The sequence below is a fragment of the Myxocyprinus asiaticus genome, chromosome 4 (genome assembly GCF_019703515.2).
Source record: "Myxocyprinus asiaticus isolate MX2 ecotype Aquarium Trade chromosome 4, UBuf_Myxa_2, whole genome shotgun sequence".
In the NCBI taxonomy this organism is placed as follows: Eukaryota; Metazoa; Chordata; class Actinopteri; order Cypriniformes; family Catostomidae; genus Myxocyprinus; species Myxocyprinus asiaticus.
Genome location: NC_059347.1, coordinates 14265447 through 14286212, shown reverse-complemented (window position 1 = coordinate 14286212; position 20766 = coordinate 14265447). Strand labels below are relative to the sequence as shown.

At 37.5% G+C, this 20766-nt stretch overlaps 3 protein-coding genes across 3 annotated transcripts; 2 read left to right on the top strand and 1 right to left on the bottom strand.

The window, feature by feature from the left end:
- Positions 1-28: 28 nt before the first annotated feature.
- Positions 29-11697, bottom strand: bicdl2 (BICD family like cargo adaptor 2). The gene is made up of 10 exons (XM_051696145.1): positions 11629-11697; positions 10242-10839; positions 6288-6503; positions 5927-6043; positions 5318-5464; positions 3684-3830; positions 1616-1690; positions 1421-1503; positions 1071-1185; positions 29-582 (listed from the first exon to the last, which is right to left on the bottom strand). The coding sequence occupies exons 2-10, from the start codon at positions 10500-10502 to the stop codon at positions 406-408; spliced, it is 1338 nt and encodes a 445-aa protein (XP_051552105.1). The 5' UTR covers positions 10503-10839; positions 11629-11697; the 3' UTR covers positions 29-405.
- Positions 11698-14068: 2371 nt separating this feature from the next.
- On the top strand, positions 14069-16766 carry mia (MIA SH3 domain containing). Its single transcript, XM_051696213.1, has 4 exons — positions 14069-14203; positions 16002-16135; positions 16264-16374; positions 16474-16766. The coding sequence occupies exons 1-4, from the start codon at positions 14074-14076 to the stop codon at positions 16495-16497; spliced, it is 399 nt and encodes a 132-aa protein (XP_051552173.1). The 5' UTR covers positions 14069-14073; the 3' UTR covers positions 16498-16766.
- Positions 16767-16899: 133 nt separating this feature from the next.
- cfap68 (cilia and flagella associated protein 68) lies at positions 16900-20356 on the top strand. Its single transcript, XM_051696206.1, has 4 exons — positions 16900-17020; positions 18840-19099; positions 19903-19972; positions 20049-20356. The coding sequence occupies exons 1-4, from the start codon at positions 16945-16947 to the stop codon at positions 20204-20206; spliced, it is 564 nt and encodes a 187-aa protein (XP_051552166.1). The 5' UTR covers positions 16900-16944; the 3' UTR covers positions 20207-20356.
- The last annotated feature ends 410 nt before the right edge of the window (positions 20357-20766 follow it).

Genomic DNA, 20766 nt, shown 5'->3' with positions numbered 1-20766 from the left:
GAGAAACAAATGTACAATAATGCCAAAGTGGAGTAAATGTAATTTATTTATTTTCTATATACAAATATTTACACAAAAATGAACATTCAGTCTAATCTACTCACCCTCATGTCGTATGACAACCTGTATGACTGGTCTTTCTTCCATGAAACACAAAATGAAATGTTAGGCAGAAGTTAGTCTCAGTCATGATTCAATTTCATTGCATTTCTTTCATACAATGAAGTGAATGGTGACTGAAACTAACATTCTACCAAACATCTCCTTTTGTGTTTTATTATAGAAAGAAAGTCATATGGCTTTGGAACAACATGAGGGTGAGTGAATGACAAATTTTTCATTTTTGTGAGCACTACTATCCCTTCAACCATTGACAATCTCTATTGTACTGTTTTCAGGCTATTGTCAGTCTCCACCAAAGAGTGATGAGAAGAACCCTTTTCTTCCATCTTCCCCACGTACACGCAGTGATTTAGAGGTGCGAGAGCCTCTTTGGAAAGCTGCCCGTTCTATGTCCTTTTCCTTTTCCCTCTCTTGTTGTTGGAGTTTAACTTGCTGACAGATCACCAGACGCATGTCCTCCTGGAACAGAAATTTCAATACAAAGAAAAGAACAGAACAAAAGTAGACTTTTACAAATATGAGTGGTGGTTCCCCATTCAAAACTCACAGCCACAAAGCTAGGGTGTTGTTGGTGGTTACCAGGGCATTGCTATGAGGTTGAAAAGGTGTTCTTAGTGTTGCTATGTAGTTACTACTGTAGGTTAGGGATTCGAACAAACCCTAATTATTACATTTGTGTCCTTGTCACTCATCAGCATTGTTTGTGCTGCGGACATGAATGGTACCTCAAATCATGCAGCTTGTTTAGAAGATGTGTGCTATTACTTTTCTAAGCGATTTGACTTCTTATTTTCACCTGGTCTTATAGACGTACGTTGAAGAGCATATCAAGGCCCAAGCCATATCTAGGGACCAGAATATTATAGAGACTTGGGCCAGAAAGCAACCACCCAGAACACACTAACAATTCCCAACTAATCACCTCAACATGCCAATCGGTTACTAACCTGCCAAGACTCGACTTCCTGAGATAGTGCCACCTTGTGTTTGATTGTGTTCAAAAGCTGCTGGTTAAGTGCATCTCGTTCTTGCTGGGCTAAATTAATCTCCTCCTCCAAGACACTATGTTAACAACAAAGTGAGAGAGAACAGGAAAACATTGTGTTGGACAAAATGGCAGTCAGATTCCCCTTATGCAAAAACTCTCTCAGGCAATGTCATGGCTCATTGCAGATCAGTAGATTATCACTTTATCACTAGCATTAAAGACGACCCATGTAAAAAACAACACCACAAAAGATGGCTTTCATTTGGCAATGTATGAAAGATTGCAATAACACTTTGATCCAGTTCTCACCTATAGGTAGGTTTACCGGGACAGTTACGAAATGGCTTCAGCTCCTCCCTCAACCCTTCTAATTCGGTTTCTCTGGACTGTAGCTGATGAAAGACAAAAACATTACCTGTCACCTTAGATGTAGACACTCTTGTCTGTCCACATGCCATTGTGATGTCATATCTGATGTCATCATATTATGAGTTGAGGTCTAACCTCTTTTTGTAACTTTTGAATCTCCTCCTCTTTTTCTTGCAGAATGGATGAATGGGCCAGAATGGTTTCTTTGGACTATTGGAGATCAAAATTAAATTTCAAGCAGTCAGTAGAAATAGAAAGGTGTCATAAATGACTGAAAATATCTACTTATGTCTGCCTAATTTCTAAAGGAGAGATGGGCTTAGAGAAAAGCAAGCATACTTATATAGACAAACCTAAAGTCTCCTGAAATAAAATTCATATCGCTTTTACTGATTTAAATACATCAAATACATTAGTGTACATTCATTTTCAGCAAATTTGAATAACCAGCATGCACACTTAGCCAAAAGCCCATTATACTAATCAGCAGTAATGATTAGGATGAACAACATGATTTACCCAAGTACATGTTCCCATCTCAACATTGAGTGAAAGCAGTCTAATATTTTAAATATTTAGATGTAATCATTGATAGCAATTTGACTAAAAAAACAAACAAAAAACACATGGATTGTAAAGCGCAACATTTATCAGTTTAAATTTATTAGGAATCAAATAATCAATGATGTAGCAAATCTATATGTGCATTCAATGATGCGGTCTCTTTTTGCCTATTGTGTCACAAACTTGGTTTCAGGAAAGTTGTTCTACAATCAGACCTCTTCATAACATAGACACTTAAAGGAATAGTTCGCCCAAAAATCTAATTTCTCTCATCATTTACTCACTCTCATGCCACCCCAGATGTGTATGACTTTCTTTATTCTGCTGAACACAAATGAAGAATTTTAGAAGAATATTTTAGCTCTGTAGGTCCATACAATGCAAGTGAATGGTGACCAGAACTTTGAAGCGCCAAAAAGCACATAAAGGCACCATAAGTAATCCATACAACTTTAGTGGTTAAATCGATGTAATCTGAACTGATATGATAACTGTGGGTAAGAGACAGATCAATATTTAAGTCCTTTTTTACTATAAATTCTCCTCCCTGCCCTGTAGTTGGCAATATGCACAATTAATGCAAATCATCAAAAAAAAAAAAAAAAAAAAGTGGAAGTGAAAGTGGAGATTTATACTTAAAAGTACTTAAATATTGATCTGTTCTTACCCACACCTATCATATCACTTCTGAAGACATGGATTTAACCACTGGATTACTTTTATGCTGACTTTATGTGGATTTTTGAGCTTCAAATTTTTGGTCACCATTCACTATTATTTTTTAAGGACCTACAGAGCTGAGATATTCTTGTAAAAATCTTCATTTGTGTTTAGCAGAAGAAAGTAAGTCATACGCATCTGGGATGGCATGAGGGTGAGTAAATGATGAGACATTTTTAGGTGAACTATTCCTTTAAGGTACTTGACAAAAAAGTATTCATAATACCACTACAAAATACAAAAATAAAATAAAAATAAAAACTTTCCTTTTGGGGGAAGGGGGTGGACCTTCTAATTAACAGGATTGGCTAGGCCCCTTAATTCCAGCAAAAACAAGTCACTGAATGCTGTAAATGTAGGATATTCTAGAGACTTGTGTGCTTGTTGTGCTTTGTGCCAACAGTTTGTGGACAGCCCCTTTCTGTTTAGGCATGACAATGTCCATGTGCACAAATCAAAGTCCATAAAGAAAGGATTTACTAAGTTTGGTGAGGAAGAACTTTAATGGCCTGCACAAAGCCCAGACCTGAACCCCACTGAACACCTTTGGGATGAATTGGAACAGCAAGCCAGGATTAATCATCCAACATATGTGCCCATATTCCCTGATGGCATCAAATGGAAGCAAATCCCCACAGCCATGTTCCAACATCTTGTGAAAAGCCTTCCCATCAGAGTGGACTCCCTATTCATGTCTATGGTTTTTAAATGAATTGCTCAACAAGCACATGGTTGTGGTGTTTGGGTGTCCACATATTTTTAGCCATGTAGTGTAGGCTGATAATGTTGAGCCCTGAGCCTTAACCTAACCATAAAACCTGAAAATCCCATTGGATGATAATAATGTTGTTTCTGGATGTAGCCTACTTGGGTAAGTCATGTTAAGCTGACTGGGATCCACTGCAAGGGTAAGAGCTACCTGAGACTGCTGGATCTCACTCTGTAGTGACATAGGGAAGCAGGTAGCCTCGCCCAGACTGGCCTCTTCTCCAAGGGCTTGAACCCTTTGCTGTAGGGTCCGGTTGACTGTGCTCAGCTGAAACACTATGCTGTGCTCCTGCTCCAGCTGTGAAAGAGCCAGAGACAGCCACACTGAAACTCTACAAGGGGTCTGAGGACTGTGAAACCGTACCAGAAATCAAAGCCATGCCATGGAACCTGGGCTGCAGCTCATTTAGCATACCATCCATCCTAAATGGTATGTGGAATTAGAATTAGCGTGTCCCAAATAGTATTCCAAATGCACTTGGATGATATACTATTTCTAGTGGATTTTTAAAGTGTGCATCTGTGCATACTTTTTCAGGCTAATATTGCCCACAAAATCCTTTGTGCTACAGAAGAGGAGTTTGTGATGGTTCAATTGTTTAAAATTGACAAGGAAAGTGAGAATGAAGTGTTGGCAGTGTTGAAATCTATGAACCTAATGTTAAATGCAGTGATTTTTAAATTCAATTCCATTGTTTTGGGTTAGTAGACAAAAAATTTAAAGGAGAGAGATGGGAAATGGGATCAAGACATGACACAGGCCAGACTGGAATCAAGAGCACATGCACAAACTTCTTTGCCATGCCTCCAACAGTAATAATGAGGTTTAAATGAAAATTTCACCCAAAAATGAAAATTCTCTCAACATTTACTCACCCTCATGCCATCCCAGATGTGTATGACTTTCTTCTGCTGAACACAAAGATTTTGAAGAATATCTCAGCTCTGTAGGTCCATACAATATAAGTGAATGGTGGCCAGAACTTTGAAGCTCCAAAAAGCACATAAAGGTAGCATCAAAGTAATCCATAAGACTCCAGTGGTTAAATCCATGTCTTCTGAAGCGATCCAATCAGTTTTGGGTGAGAACAGATAAAGATATAACTCCTTTTACACTATAAATCATGACATCTTAAGTCTCCTTAGCGATCATGATTTCAAGCCCGATTACACTTTCTAGTGCCATTTAGTGCTCTGTACATGCATCAAAACCTAGGAAGTGTAATTGAGCCTAAGATGTACAGTGAAAAAGGAGTTCTGTTCTCAACCAAAACCGATTGGATCACTTCAGAAGACGTGGATTTAACCACTGGAGTCGTATGGATTACTTTTGGAGCTTCAAAGTTTTGGTCACCATTCACTTGCATTGTAAGGACCTATAGAGCATGAGAGAATGGACCTACATAGATATTCTTCTAAAAATCTTCATTTGTGTTCTGCAGAAGAAAGAAAGTCATACACATCTGGGATGGCATGAGGGTGAGTAAATGATGAGTGAATTGTTTTTATTTTTGAGTGAACTATTCGTAGTAAAGTAATGAATTTAGCTAGAGCTTTTGAAAAATATGTATGCAGAAATATGCATATTGGGATTCAGCCCTGTTGCAGCTTTACACTCAAAAGTCTCATACATCTGTTTTTATGTTGAATGTATAATTAAAATTCAAAATGTATGTGGCATTTGTATGACATACTATATCTACCCTACCCACAGATTCCCACCCTCTCCTATTCTGCCAATCCCCTCTCCTCCCCCAAATTTTATCTACAGACCATATTTCGCACCTCATTTTCTTTTTCTTTCATGCTGGTCTGCAGCTCCATCACCCTTTCTCTCAGTCCATCCCTCTCAGATCTCAGATGCTCATTGTCGTCTTGAGCTGACTTGAGTCGTTCATCCATATTAGCACAGCGCTCCTTCATAACCCTGTTCTATGATACAAGATTACTAGTGAAAACAAATGTAATTGACAAAAACAGAGTTCCAACAAAGAATTCTGTAGAACTGAGTTCAATATGAGGGAGTGCTACAAAAAGCTGATGAGTCTTACTCTTGTGGTAGCTGGAAAAAAATATGTATTTTAATCCATTTAAAATATATATATATAAGGAAAAACAAGTGAATTTGAAAGGGGTGGGGGATGTGTAAAATGTTTTGGTTAACAGACATTTGAATTCTGCAGAGCTTTTTGATGCATGCACTTTTTTTTGCATTTCCTATGCTGATTTTTGTGTAATTCTGCTGAATGGATTTATGCACGTAAAATGTGTCAAACTGAGCAGAGAGTACTACAACTTTGATCTTTAAGGATCTTGATAGATTAATGAGATCACTAATGATGCCCAAAATGCTTTGGACCACTACTTCTGTGTCTTTACATGGCTAATGTTTACCTCTGCTTGCAGACTGTCCAGTCTAGCAGAGCTTATGGATTTACTGAAACTCGTATCCTCCATCTCTTCCCTTAGAGCACGAAGTTCAGTGCGCAAAGTATGTTCTACAGAAACTGCCTGAAAGAGAAAAAGCGAGAGAGCAAGAAAAAGGTTAGATGTAATCAAACATCTTTTTTGGGACAGTTTAAAATACAGACATTACACTTAAGACAAATTCTAAATCTGATCTTCTGCATTCCAGCCACGTATCCTAACTGTATCAGATCAGTCTTATTACGTCACTAAACACATTACCCAATATAATCAGAAAAAAGGTTTGCAGAATCTTTTGGGGAATTCACGAAGGCTTCTGATTGGTCACCTCTGCCAGCTGTTCCACAAGTTTCTGGTTGTGATTGGACAGCTGAACGAGTTGCTCGCTCTCTTCACGATGCCGGTCTCGACTCTGAACTTGCTTCTGTTCCAGCCGCTCACGTAACACCGTGATGTCAGCCTGTAATTCTGCTTCCCGCTGACTGGCCTCGAGGTCCCGCACCTCCAGACGTCTCTGCAGCATGTGCTTCTCCTGCTGCGCAGCCTGTTATTCATACACACACTTCAAGTCAGATTCACGATCTCCCTTTCATGGTAAGACTGAATATGTCTTCAAGTCCACCAAATCACAAAAGTAGTGTAAGAGCAGAATGTCTACTTGAGAAATGCAAGTCGAGGTGTCTGTAATTCACACTCAAAATCAATTTGCATTGGAAGGTTTTGGAGTCGTTGGAACATTGGGGTCACTTTTATTAATGCCTTATTGTCTCTCTTTATTTTACTTAATATTTTTGTAAATAATTAAAAAAAAGTTCTCTTTATATTGTCAGACTGTTTAGTCTGTTAATTGAGGTAGAAGCAGTGCTGGTACTAGGATGCATTTTGGCCTTTTGGGTGGGCCATGGGTAGAAATCTGAATCACAAGGTGTAAACTACTTGCCACTTACTGCTAATATTTGTGCTTCTGATACTGTGTTAAGTGTGGGGATATTTTTAAAAGTAAAATATTACAATGTTTATATTTATATATTTAATACAATAAATAATAAGTAATTAAATATTAGGATCAAAAGTCTATAGGCATGATTACATATGGAATGTGTGTAATGCAGGAAAATAATTTGTCTATCATGCCTGATAAGGCATGCTTTCTCTGTTAGAAAAACACATTTTTATTGTTATTTTCACTGTCTTGGGATAAACATCTTATCTTGCCTAGTTGGAATGGATATTTTCAGACATTTCAGAGTTTTTTCATCCTTTTCAACAGTAACTTCTGTGTGATAACTCTCAACAACTACAGTAGGTCGACATCAGCTGAAAAGCTAAAATATCAGTTTTTAAATCTGGTAGAGTTTTGACTGTATATGTAGCAGGTATTATGCTGCGTTCACGTCGTGTCGGAAATACTATAATTATGAGATGGCAACTCAGAGGTTCTACTTGGAGATGGTCACATCCTTACACCTTGGAAGTTATTTGTTTCTATGAAAACACTCCTAGCGCCAAAATGGCTTTGTTCTTGATAACAGCAAATATTTACCACTATAATAAAGGAATATTCCATACAAGTTCAATACTAGTTATGCTCAATTGACAGCATTTGTGGCATAATTTTGATTACCACAAAAATGTATTTCGACTCATCCCTCCTTTTCTTTAAAAAAATAAAATAAATAAAAATCTGGGTTACAGTGAGGCATTTACAATGGAGGTGAATGGGGCCAATTTTTGAACGTTAAAATACTCACTGTTTCAAAAGTAAAGCCACAAGACATAAACAATGTGTGTTAAAAGGATTTTAGTTTGATAAAATCACTTACTAACCTTTTCTGTGTAAAGCTGTATCCAATTTTACAACTTCGTTGCCATGACAACGTAGTCAACAAACCCTAAAACAACTGTAAAAATTACAACTTTATAGCTCAAATAATACATGAGTTTTAACAGAAGAATGAATTTAAGTGCTTTTATAAAATTATATTAAAGGCATTTCTGCCTTTAAAACCTCCAAAAATTGGCCCCATTCACTTCCATTGTAAGTGCCTCACAGTTACCCAGATTTTTGCTTTTTTGCAGGGGGCCTAGGTAGCTCAGCGAGTATTGACGCCAACTACCACCCCTGGAGTCGTGAGTTCGAATCCAGGGTGTGCTGAGTGACTCCAGCCAGGTCTCCTAAGCAACCAAATTGGCCCAGTTGCTAGAGAGGGTAGAGTCACATGGGGTGACCACCTCGTGGTTGCAATTAGGGGTTCCTCGCTCTCAGTGGGGGCGGGGTAAGTTGTGCGTGGATCACGGAGAATAGCATGAGCCTCCACATGCTGTGAATCTCCGGGGTGTCATGCACAATGAGCCACGTAATAAGATGCACAGATTGACTGTCTCAGAAGTGGAGGCAACTGAGGCTTGTCCTCCGCCACCCGGATTGAGGTGAGTAACCACGCCACCACGAGGACCAACTAAGTAGTGGGAACTGGGCATTCCAAACTGGGAGAAAAAGGGGATACAAATTTTTTTAAAAAGAAGGAGGGCAGAGTCAAAATTAATTTTTGTGGTAATTAACATCATATCACAAATGCTGTCAATTGAGCTTGCCTTGTACTGAACCCGGAATATTCCTTTAATTCATCAGTTCACCTCTATATGTTGTTGCAAAATTTTCAAGAAAAAAGAAAGCGCACCAATTGCAACAATGGCATAATAAAGTGGCATATCAAACAGAAATACGTGTTCACTACCTCTCTCTACCAGTTAAGGCAGTTGCCATCTTTCTTTTAACATGATGTCAGGACTGTCAAGTCAGAGCTTTTATAGAAGTCCAAGTATGGAATCGGAATCTAGTAGTTACGGTAATTCCGACAAGATGTGAACGCACCATTAGTTGTTTGTGTTTTTAATCAAATGCTTAACATAAAACTTCATCCTGTATGACATTTCAATGAGTAGATTCAATACATCATAAATAAAAACTATACCTTCATATTTTTTGGAAATAGAAGTTCATAAGTATATATATATGGGGAATATACACTCACTGACCACATCTACATATTCATGCGATTATCTAATCAGCCAATCGTGTGGCAACAGTGCAATGTACAAACTCATGCAGATACGGGTCAGGAGCTTCAATTAATGTTCACATCAACCATTAGAATGGGGAAAAAATGTGATCTCAGTGATTTGGACCATGGCATGATTGTTGGTGCCAGACGGGCTGGTTTGAGTATTTCTGTAACTGCTGATCTTCTGGGATTTTCACACACTACAGTCTCTAGAATTTACTCAGAATGGTGCCAAAAACAAAAAACATCCAGTGAGTGGCAGTTCTAGGACAGAAAAGCCTTGTTGATGTGAGAGGTCAACGGAGAATGGCCAGACTGGTTCGAGCTGACAGAAAGTCTACAGTAACTCAGATAACCCCTCTGTACAATTGTACAGAGCATCTCAGAATGCACAACATGTCGAACCTTGAGGCGGATGGGCCACAGCAGCAGAAGACCCCTCCGGGTTCCACTTCTGTCACAGAAACAGAAAACTGAGGCTGCAGTGGGCCTACCATTTGTGTACCTCAGCAGAAATCCAGATTTGTCAGACCAGGCGATGTTTTTCCAATCGTCTACTGTCCAGTTTTGGTAAGTCTGTGCCCACTGCAGCCTCAGTTTCCTGTTCTTAGCTGAAAGTAGTGGTACCTGGAGGGGTCTTCTGCTGCTGTAGCCCATCCGCCGCAATGTTCGACGTGTTGTATGTTCAGAAATGCATTTCTGCATAGAACTGTTGTAACGTGTTTATCTGGGTTACACTCACCATCCTGTCAGCTTGGACCAGTCTGGCCATTTTCCACTGACCTCTGTAATTAACAAGCCATTTTTGCCCACAGAACTTCCGCTCGCTGGATATTTTTTGTTTTTTGCACCATTCTCTTGACACTCTAGAGACTGTTGTGTGTGAAAATTGCAGGAGATCAGTAGTTACAGAAATACTCAAACCCGTCTGGCACCAACAATCATGACACGGTCTAAATCACTGAGATCAAATTTTTTCCCCATTCTGATGTTAGATGTGTTCATTACACTGAAGCTCCTGACCCGTATCTGCATGATTTTATGCACTGCAGCCACACAATTGGCTGATTAGATAATTGCATGTATAAGTAGATGTACAGGTGTACCAAATAAAGTGGTCGGTTAGTGTATATGGGGAGTTATATTATGCTTTTAGGTGTTTTTTATTTTTATTTACTTTTTTTTTATGGCTCCTTATTTGCCACTGACCCTCATACCTCCATTTCCCTCTCCATCTGCTCCATGTGGGCAGCCAGCTCCTCGTTCTTCTCCAGCAAAGCTTGGCCTAACTCTGCAGCAAGGATCAGGTCTTTCTCCAGCAGTGTAGGACTGCTGCCATCCTGTGGTGAGGCCAGAAGATCATCCACTCCTATTGAAGGAGCCATGTTCCTGTGACTGGAAGAGTTTGACAAAGAGAAGTGGAAGAAAGAATCCTCCAGGATGGGAGAGGGTAAGTTCGCTTTCTTGGATGAGAACATTGTTTTTTCCCCTAGTGTTCCCAGATGAGATGCAGTCCCAGTGACCTTCCTGATAGTTACAGGTTGTGTCACTGTCAAAAGTTGCTTAACTGCATCTCTGGTTACTTTTAGCAGGAAAGCAAATCTTGATATCTGATTTCAGGCCTTTAATCTGGATTCTCCTTAATAGCAAAACATCAACACAAAACCTGACACTATGTTCTCCTTCTTGTGTGTTCAGCTTCAAAAGCCGATCAACCCAAAATGTGTCACATATAGGGTGGAACTTGAAGTGTATTAAGGTTGAAACTTCTTCCAAGTGTGTAATCGTCACATTGGACCTTGGTTGTGAATCTTCCTATGGATGAAAACAACATGTCAGAACAGGTAATAATTGTTTTGGTGGGTGTATTTACTGACAATATCTAATCCTCCAGAAGATAGTGAAGAGCTTAGATTTCCTCTCAATATCTTGTTTTTACAAACAAGGCTAGAAATCATGGTGCGACACTTTATCCTGGCATTGCCTTGGAGCATTTCTACTGTTGTCTATGGGCTGGCTTTTGTGGACATGACTGACGAAACGAAGTTTCAGTGTTTCGCTCACATTCCAGTAGTCATTCAAGACACCTCAGTGGCCCAGGGACTACACCCCATACAATTGGCCAAACAGGTTTTAAAGCGTATTAGTTAGTAACTGAACCAGAGGTGGCTCTGGCCTCATTACCACTAAAACTAAAACGTGGCAGATAATCCACAATCATTCTATCGAGTACAGCTGAACAGTATTTTCCTGAATTGAACAGTCTGCTTCCCTGTCTGTGGCTTTTCATGGAGAAACAGAGGCATTCAGTCATTAAATGGTTGTCATGTAAACCTGCTCACTCATCTTATTAAGATATCCAATAGGCTATTTATTCTAAAATGATGTGGAACTCCATTATTGTTCAACACATTTAAATGGCATCATGTTTACATAAGAAAACAAGCCATTCGTGCATTACTCTAAATCAAACCACAATTAAAATAAGTCAGAACTTGTTATTTCAAAAGTATTGTCATGTATCTCGATAGAAAATTGCTTGCTAGAAGCTTTAAGAATGTCCCTACTGATCGTTTAATATTAGTAACGTTTTGTTTTTCCTACCTGGGAAGTTCCTGTTCCAAACTTTGCATGGAAGGTGACAGGGAGGCACTACCTGTTTCCTTGGAAGCGCTGCTGGGAAGGTAATCAAGCCACACCCCCTCAGGCATCTACAATTATATGGGAGGAGCCGGGCCCACGCAAACTTAAAAGGTGACACTGACGTCAGACGTTCAGGTGAGGTAGTTCAGAGTAATTTCGAACTAAATTTATGAAATTTTCTTCCTTTATTTTTTATTTTTTTCTCTCTCTCTGGCAGCTAATGTTACTTTGATTATGTGGATATGTAATACCTCTTGTTCTTGTGGCATTGAATCAATAAAGCATTTAAAAAAAAAAAATAAAAATAAAAAAAAAAAGTAATTTCGAACTACTATTTATCAAATCTTTTTTACTTTTGGCCAAGTTATACACACATAGGTGTAAAATAGGAAGTTTATGGAACATGTTAAATGTTTTTATACAATGAATTATCTCTTAATAAAAATCGTATTATTTATTTTTGGCACAAAAAGTTGTATTGTTTTGAGAAAATTTCATATATTTATATAAAGAAATTAAACGTCCTTTAAGGAATCAAAGCACAAAAAGTACCTGTCATCAATAAGTAGACTAAAAGGATTTTTTTTTTTTTTTTTTATAAATGTTTAATTTATGAATGGATATTGGCTGTTGTGCTATAATTCTGTATATTATTGTATATTTTGTTGTAACTATAGTGCTATTGTTTCTTGACAATAGAAAAAAGCTGCTGTAAAAATATTCTTCCTGCAGATATGTAAACATAGGACTAGGAAAACGATTGCTCGTAAAATCCTATTGAAATTATCTTCACTTACTCATTAAACTCACATTTAGAATTACAACATAAAATATACTTTATACAGAAATACAAATAGATAATTTTATAATAGTTTTAGCAAAACTTCTTCATCTTCAATACTGTTGACTGTCATAAAATCTGTTACCATACAAGAACCCATTCAGTGGCTGTTAGGTAATCTGGTCAGTGCTACCTCTCTGTGGTAATTCACCTATACTCACAGTGGGCAGAACAGCTTGACATACCTGCAAAAATCCAGCCTCCATATATAGTTAGTTAACAGAAATCAAGAAATTACTAGTATATGTAGTTTTTTTTTTTTTTTTTTTTTTCATATCTCAGTTAGGCTAATAATGATATTTCATGCTGATCCAAACACATGTATGGGTCAGAGAGACCGTAAGGAATCCCTTGAACCAAAGTGAGTTTGTTGATTTTGCACTGCTGTAAAAGGAAGGCTTGTTCAACCACTGGCAAATGTCTCTGTCTCTGTACCTAGGTGCTATGGGACATGTTGATTGGCTGTGTCCCTTACCATGGGAACACTGAATTAAGTGTGCATGAATGGGAAGTCAGACAGGATTAGTAATATCTACACAAGCCAAACCCTGTAAAACTTCCTGTTTTCCAGACTCCATATTTCATCTAACAGACCCTGAATGAGGCTAGTTACAGTAATGGGCCCAGTGCCATAGCTTGGATTATTTGAGAGACAAAATATATACAGTATATATACCCTACCGTTCAAAAGTTTGGGGTCACTTACCTGAAATGTTTCTCATGATCTTAAAAATCTTTTGATCTGAAGGCATATGCTTAAATGTTTGAAATTAGTTTTGTAGACAAAAATATAATTGTGCCACCATATTAATTTATTTCATTATAAAACTAAAATTTAATAAAAAAAAAAAAAAAAAAAGATTTTGAAATTGATGACTTGGACCAAATAATAAAGAAAAGCAGCCAATAAGTGCCCAACATAGATGGGAACTCCTTCAGTACTGTTTAAAAAGCATCCCAGGATGATACCTCAAGAAGTTGGTTGAGAAAATGTCAAGAGTACATGTCTGCAAAATCTAGGCACAGTTTTCTAACACAGTTTTGATTTATTTTGGAATTTGTTTAGTCACAACTAATTCCCATAGTTCCATTTATGTTATTCCATAGTTTTGATGACTTCACTATTATTCTAAAATGTGAAAAGAAAAAAAAAAAAAAAAAAAAAAAAAAAAAAAATATATATATATATATATATATATATATATATATATATATATATATATATATATATATATATAATAAAGAATGAGTAAGTGACCCTAAACTTTTGAATGGTAGTGTGTGTGTATATATATATTGATATACTTAGGGCTTCATTTGTAAAATAAAAAAATAAATTAAGCTCAAAGTAGGAAAAAATCTCAAAATTTAAAAATGCTGTTTAAATGTTGTCTTTACACTCTTGTTTACCATATAAGTAAATATACTGTAGGTCATGGAGTGGGGTGTTATTGCCATTTTTCCTGTTTTCATATTATGGAAATGGGAGGTGCTTGCCTCAGCTGGGCCCCTCCCACTTGAGCTTCAGTCCATTATTCAGTCAAACTAGAATCACACACACACAGATGGAGAAACACTGTGTTAGCTGGACCCTTCTGCTGGTTCTGTGCAGCCTGCTGCCACTGGCTACACAGGCAGGCAGGCAGATGCCAAAGCTCTCAGACAAGAAGCTGTGCGCCGATTCAGAATGCAGCCGTGAGTAATGCAAATCAGCATATCGAATGTTACAGTAATAAATATATTAATGAATTATTGTTGGGGAAATGTAGAATTGTCAAATTGAAGATTTCCTTCAGAGCTTACTTTTTAAGAATGTTGTGTTTCACTTGTAATGTACCACTTAAAAATGTCTGTTTCATTTTTGTTAATAACAAAGAATTAACACATAATCTACTATATTCTTTCATTTTACCCATATTGGGTAGTTGACAAATAACACTGACATCAAGATTTAAAATATCAAGGTTTTAGGATACAATTTATACAGTGTGTGTGTGTTTTGTGTTGTAAATTAGTTTCCGTGAGTTTCTGTAAGTCTTTTTAGCTCTTTTGCAATTCACGAAATAAAAAATTGGATAGTTGACCTGTGGTGCAAAATGCTAAGCTCCATCTAAACTTATTTTAAACAGTATTTTGCTAATTCTTTTATAGTTATTATGACCTCATTTTAAAGGAATATTCCGGGTTCAATACAAGTTAAGCTCAATCAACAGCATTTGTGGAATACTGCTGATTACCTCAAAAATGTATTTGGACTCGTCCCTCCATTTCTTTAAAAAAGCAAAAATTGATGTTGGGAGGCACAATGAAGTGAATGTGGCCAAGGTTTGGAGGGTTTAAAGGCAGAAATGTGTAGTGTATCATTTTATAAAAGCACTTACATTAATTCTTCTGTCAAAAAAAGTATTATTTGAGCTGTAAAGTTGTTTAAATTGTCATTTTTACAGTCATTTGAGGGTTTTAGGGTTTTGATGACATTACATCATGGCAACGAATTTGTACAATTGGCTATAACTTTACACAGAAAAGGTTAGTAAGTGATTTTATCACACTAAAATCATGTTTACATGCATAGTGTTTATGTCTTGTGGCTATATTTTTGGAAAAAGTGAGTATTTTAACCTTCAAAAATTGGCCACATTCACTTCCATTGAAAGTGCCTCATTGTAACCCAGATTTTTGCACTTTTTATTTTCAAGAAAAGGAGGGGTAAGTAAAAAAAAATTGTTTTTGGTAATCAATATCATGCCATAAATGCTGTTGATTGAGCTTGACTTGATGTGTTATGTACTGTTCAGTGATATGTACTGAACAGTCATATCCATTTAAGAGACAACATTACATATTTATTCTAATAAAAGTTCATTTGCTTCCAAAACTCCCACAGCACCTAATATATACACATTCCCTTATACAGCAATATAAATTCTAACCTTACAGTCTTGTAATGGACATGTAATGTGTCTACTACTACACAAGTCTATTTATTTATTAAAAGATTAGTAAGCATACAAAGGATGACAGATAGACCAAACCCAAATAAATTAAGAGACATTCAATAACGTGTCACAGGCTACAGTTTGACAATTTCGACTCGTCTTGATGTTATGGATTCTAAAGGTCAACATAATTGAGGCAAAGTCATGCATAACAGTTTCAAACGAGGGTATAACTGATAAGAATTTGTAATTATGAATATAATATTTTCCCATTAATATTATCACATTAACTACAGTATATATTCTATGACAGGATCACAGTGAAATCTCATCATTTTAAAGCAAACTTGTGAACCCAAGAGCAGATATCACATGCTGTCTCTGAATTTATAGGAGGTCATAAAAACTTCATGTCTGATATTTATACTAACAGAAAAATGCTGTTTAAATTGTTTTTAAATTAAGCATAGCATGCCACACTGCAGGACATCACTGTCACTGCTTGACATTTTACATCAACTGTCCATCTAAGCTGTGTGTTTCTGTATACACAGATCCCATTCTCATTGCCAGAGCTCTGCAGGACTATTATCCTCAAGACTGTCGCTTCATTCCCATACAGCAGGGCCAGTCTGTCTATGTGTATGCTATGCTAAAAGACCGTGGGAACCTCTTCTGGTCTGGCAGTGTAAGAATCAGTACTGTATTATAAATTATCTGTGGACTTGCAGTATATCAATAAGTAAGCTGCAAAAAAAATAATTTCCTATGAGAATGAAGTCACAACGTATTACCAAACATAACGTTTTTTTTAAGGTTCAAGGGTCTTATTATGGAGATCAGGAGGCTCGTCTGGGATATTTCCCCAGCAGTGTTGTTGAAGAGACACATGCATTAATGCCTGCTGAAGTTGAGGTCAAGACTGATGTATGTATCTTAATTTTTTATGAGCAATTACATACTGTAGGATAAAACTCTAAAGGGGTCTTCACAATTAAGTTTTTTTTTTTTTTTTTTTTTTTCCAGAAATGGGACTTCTACTGCTATTAGGACTGTGTGCTTCCTGGGCTTCTGGAATTTAAACACGATTCATGATTCCACTCTGCACTTTACAGTGTTTGTCCATATGCATTATCTCTAGAATGCAACTCAACCTACTATTTTGTAGCAAAAGTATCAAACAAGCCACACCATTCGCATTAGGTTTTACTCTTCAGTGAAAGAAAACATGTAGACAGTGTTTAAAACATTCTGCTTGATAGACTGTAAATGCTTGTTGATGCAATAGTTTGAATAAAACTGAGCTGCTGCTACTTTGCTCCCCTGTTGCTGTGATCATTGATACTCAGAATCACATGATGGTTTGGTATCAAAAGTTCTTGATGACGAGACCTTGAAAGCAAAAATCAATTACTACTCAGTGAAGGATTGATTGCATCTGTCTAATTATCTAGATGCACAGGTATTTGGTTTCTGGCCTCCAGGTAGAGTTGCGTCATGTGCGTTTCCATGGAGGCAAATGACAGCAAGAAGCACATAGCTTTATTCCACGTCTTTAGCCGGGTGAGTGCAGGTGAGAATTCTTTTGTAATTATTGTCATTGTTTTATGTCAGCAATAATATATACATATATATAGATAGATAGATAGATAGATATAGATATACACACACACAGTATGTTCCTGCAATGCACCCTTTTCACAGTCCATGATGACGCATTTCTGCCTTATTTAATAGTGTAAACCTGGCTTTTGTTAATCAATTTTATAATCAAACATTAGCCTATTCTTTGGTTATCGTATAAGTAATTAAAAGAAAAACTGGTAACATTTTACATATAAGGTTCCATTTGTTAACATTAGTTAAAAACATTAGTTAACATGAATGAACAATACTTTTACAGCATTTATTAATCTTAGTTCATGTTAATTTCAACATATACATTATAATACATAATACACCAATATAAGTTGTATTTGTTAACATTAGTCAATGCACTATGAACTATCAATGGACAATTGTATTTCTATTATCTAACATTAACAAAGACTAATACAGTGTAACAGGGTGAAAATGGGAAAGGAGGAGGCGGGAACTGGCTGAACAGTCAAAGTAATGTTTAATGTAAAATTAAAACATAAAGACAAAACATAAACACACACACGGCAGCTGCGTGTGTCTCTCTCTCTCTCTCCCGAACTGCCACATCCGGCTGCCTTTATCTCTCTCCTTGGCTGATTAGCCCAACTGGGGGCCAGGCGTGCGTAGTCACAGCCTGGCCCACCCTCCTCCTCATCACACTCCTCCCTCCTTTGCCTCAGGCTGGGGAACCCGCTGCCCTTCCGGCCCCACCTGCCAGCAGACTTTCCCCGCCTCCCTCGTGACCTGGGAGGGAGACAAGAGGAGGGAAAAGGGGAGAGGGAAAGAGCGAGGCGGAGCGACAGTGAAAGAAAGAAAGGAGAGAGAGAAAAAAAATTGCTCACCGGTTCCCAGACACACCGTCGCCTGGTCCTCGATCACTCCTCCACATTATGGCGGACGACAGCTGCTCCTCCTCTGGGTGGACGGAAGCAAGTTCTCCAACCCCTGGTGGATGGAACACCCCTCCGTGTTCTGGTGGCCGGTAGCGAGCCCCTCCACCCCTGGCGGCAGCTCCACTGCTCTAGGCGGCCGGCAGCGAGCCCCTCCTACCCTCTGCTCCTTTGGGCGGACAGCAGTGGTGAGGACTCCACGACAGCGCATCCCTCCTCCCTCCCGGGTTTCGGCACCAATGTAACAGGGTTAAAATGGGAAAGGAGGAGGCGGGAACTGGCTAAACAGTCAAAGTAATGTTTAATGTAAAATTAAAACATAAAGACAAAACACACACGCAAGCTGCGTGTGGCTCTCTCTCTCCCAAACTGCCGCATCCAGCTCCTCTTTATCCCTCTCCTCAGCTGATTAGCCTGATTGGGGCCCGCGGCCCGGCCCCGCCCTCCTCCTCATCACATACAGTAAAAAAATATTTTGTTAATTGCTTGTTCATGATACCTCATGCATTAACTAATGTTAACAAATGGAACCTTATTGTAAAGTGTTACCGAAAAACTCATCTGGAAAGCATCAAATTCTAATCTAATTAACATCTACTAAACCACCCCCCCCCACCCGATATTTATACCATGATCAATGTGTTCATTGATTCAAGCCAGTGAATCAAGTCCAGTGTTCAAGACAAATCTATGCCCTTGGATAGTTTACTTGCATGTTCTAAACCTGGAAATGTGAAAAGGGTCCATTATGGCAGCATAATTAAAAGTGACTGATACTCAGAGAATAATTATTTAGAACATTCATAAAAACATAATTGTGCTAAAAATATTTATTTCTATACTTCAATGGCTCAAAATAAGTGGCAGCTATGGCGATGTCCAATAAAAGCAAGGAGTCTTCATGGATGAAAAATGGCCCTCCTTTTCAATACATGCTTCGGGCATCTGGGCAATGTGAGATCTGGTATGATTACACCGATGAGGCGAAATTTCGTCAGTATGGTTGGCGTTGTTCAACGAGCGAAAACGCTTATTCAAATACCACCCTCATTGGCAACTGGTCAGAAGAGAGGTTTGACACCCGTCGAATTGTGACGTTACGCCGTCCATTGCCTCATCAGGTCGGTATTGTTCAGTAAAAAACGGAGGCCATCAGTTTTCTTTCGACTTTCATTTTAAAGGGATAGTTCACCCAACAATGTAAATTATCTCATCATTTAATCACTCTCATGCCATCCCAGATGTGTATGACTTTCTTTCTTCTTCAGAAAATAAATGAAGATTTTTAAAAGATGCAAGTGAATGGTGACCAAAACTTTGAATCTCCAAAATGGACATAAAGGCAGCATAAAAGTTATCCATACGACTCCAGTGGTTAAATCCATATCTTCAGAAACGATCAGAGAAACAGATCAATATTTGAGTCTGTTTTTTCACTATACATTTTCCTCCCTGCCCAGTAGATGGTGAATGGCAATATGCATGAAGAAGAATGTAAAAGTGGAGATTTATAGCAAGAAAAGAAAAAAAAATTGACTTAGATTGATCTGTTTCTTGCCCACACCTATCAAATTACACAGAAGAAATGGATTAACTGTATGGAGTCTTATGGATTACTTTTATGCTGCCTTTAGGTGATATTTGGACCTTCAAAATTCACTTGCATTGTATGGACCTACAAATCTGAAATAAAAAAAAAATGTATTTGTGTTCTGCTGAAGAAAGAAAGTCACACACATCTGGCATGACATGAGGGTGAGAAAATGATGAGAGAATTTTAGTTTTTGGGTGAATTATCCTTTTTAAAGTGTGCTTGTGCTATCTTTCTTTAAGTGCAGTGACATTCATACATTTTTATTGTGTCTTTAGTGTCTAATTAATTTTGTGCTTAATAAAATAATACACATTTTTTCTCCCCCCACAGTTCTCCCACTATTTTGAAACCACATATAATTCCAGCTATAACAAATATGAAGGTCGGCCAGTTTATCAAAGTAAGCTTTTGTGAACAATTTATTAAAATAATAATAATAATGCCTTGTAAAGAACCTGACATTTCCACTTTATCAGCACCAAAGAGAGAGTCGAGAAGCTTCCCGGGCCACCAACCAGAACTGGACCCTCCACACACAAAAGGTGTGCCAAATTCCTGCTACAGACTGGACTTCAAAGAACATCGACATGAAGAAAAAACAGATAGGCCTCAATGCCTCAGAACAGGAGTGTAAGAGAGACAGACTGAAGCTTTGTTGCTGAGAAACTGCTTCATCACTCTTAAAACGAAACCAGCTTCAAGAGTCACAATGTTTCATTGAACATATCCAACACTGACTTCTGTGAGTGGTCGATTGTATATAATAAAAAAAGCACAGTCTCAACTTCATTGAATTTCCCTGAATCATGCTTGACATATTCTGTTTGTTTATAACATTTTAGTGCATCATCTATATAGTTAAAAGTAAAGTCATTTTATAACATTATTATATTATTATAAATATTAAAACATTGTTGTTTAGAATGTACAGTATATATAATTAGTAATAGATCTTTTATAATTATATAATTTATTATTATGTAAATATTCTAAGTGTATCTAATACACATATACTAGGCCTATATATTATAAATTTTTTTAAATCATTTTACAACATTTTTAAAAATGTTATAATATAAGCAACATTATTACCTTATACTATATAATGTTGACAGTTTTTCAATTGCGTAGCTACCTTTACTTTCTTTGCAATGTCCTGGATTAATTTCATCCCTGTATTGTCTGACAGAGAGA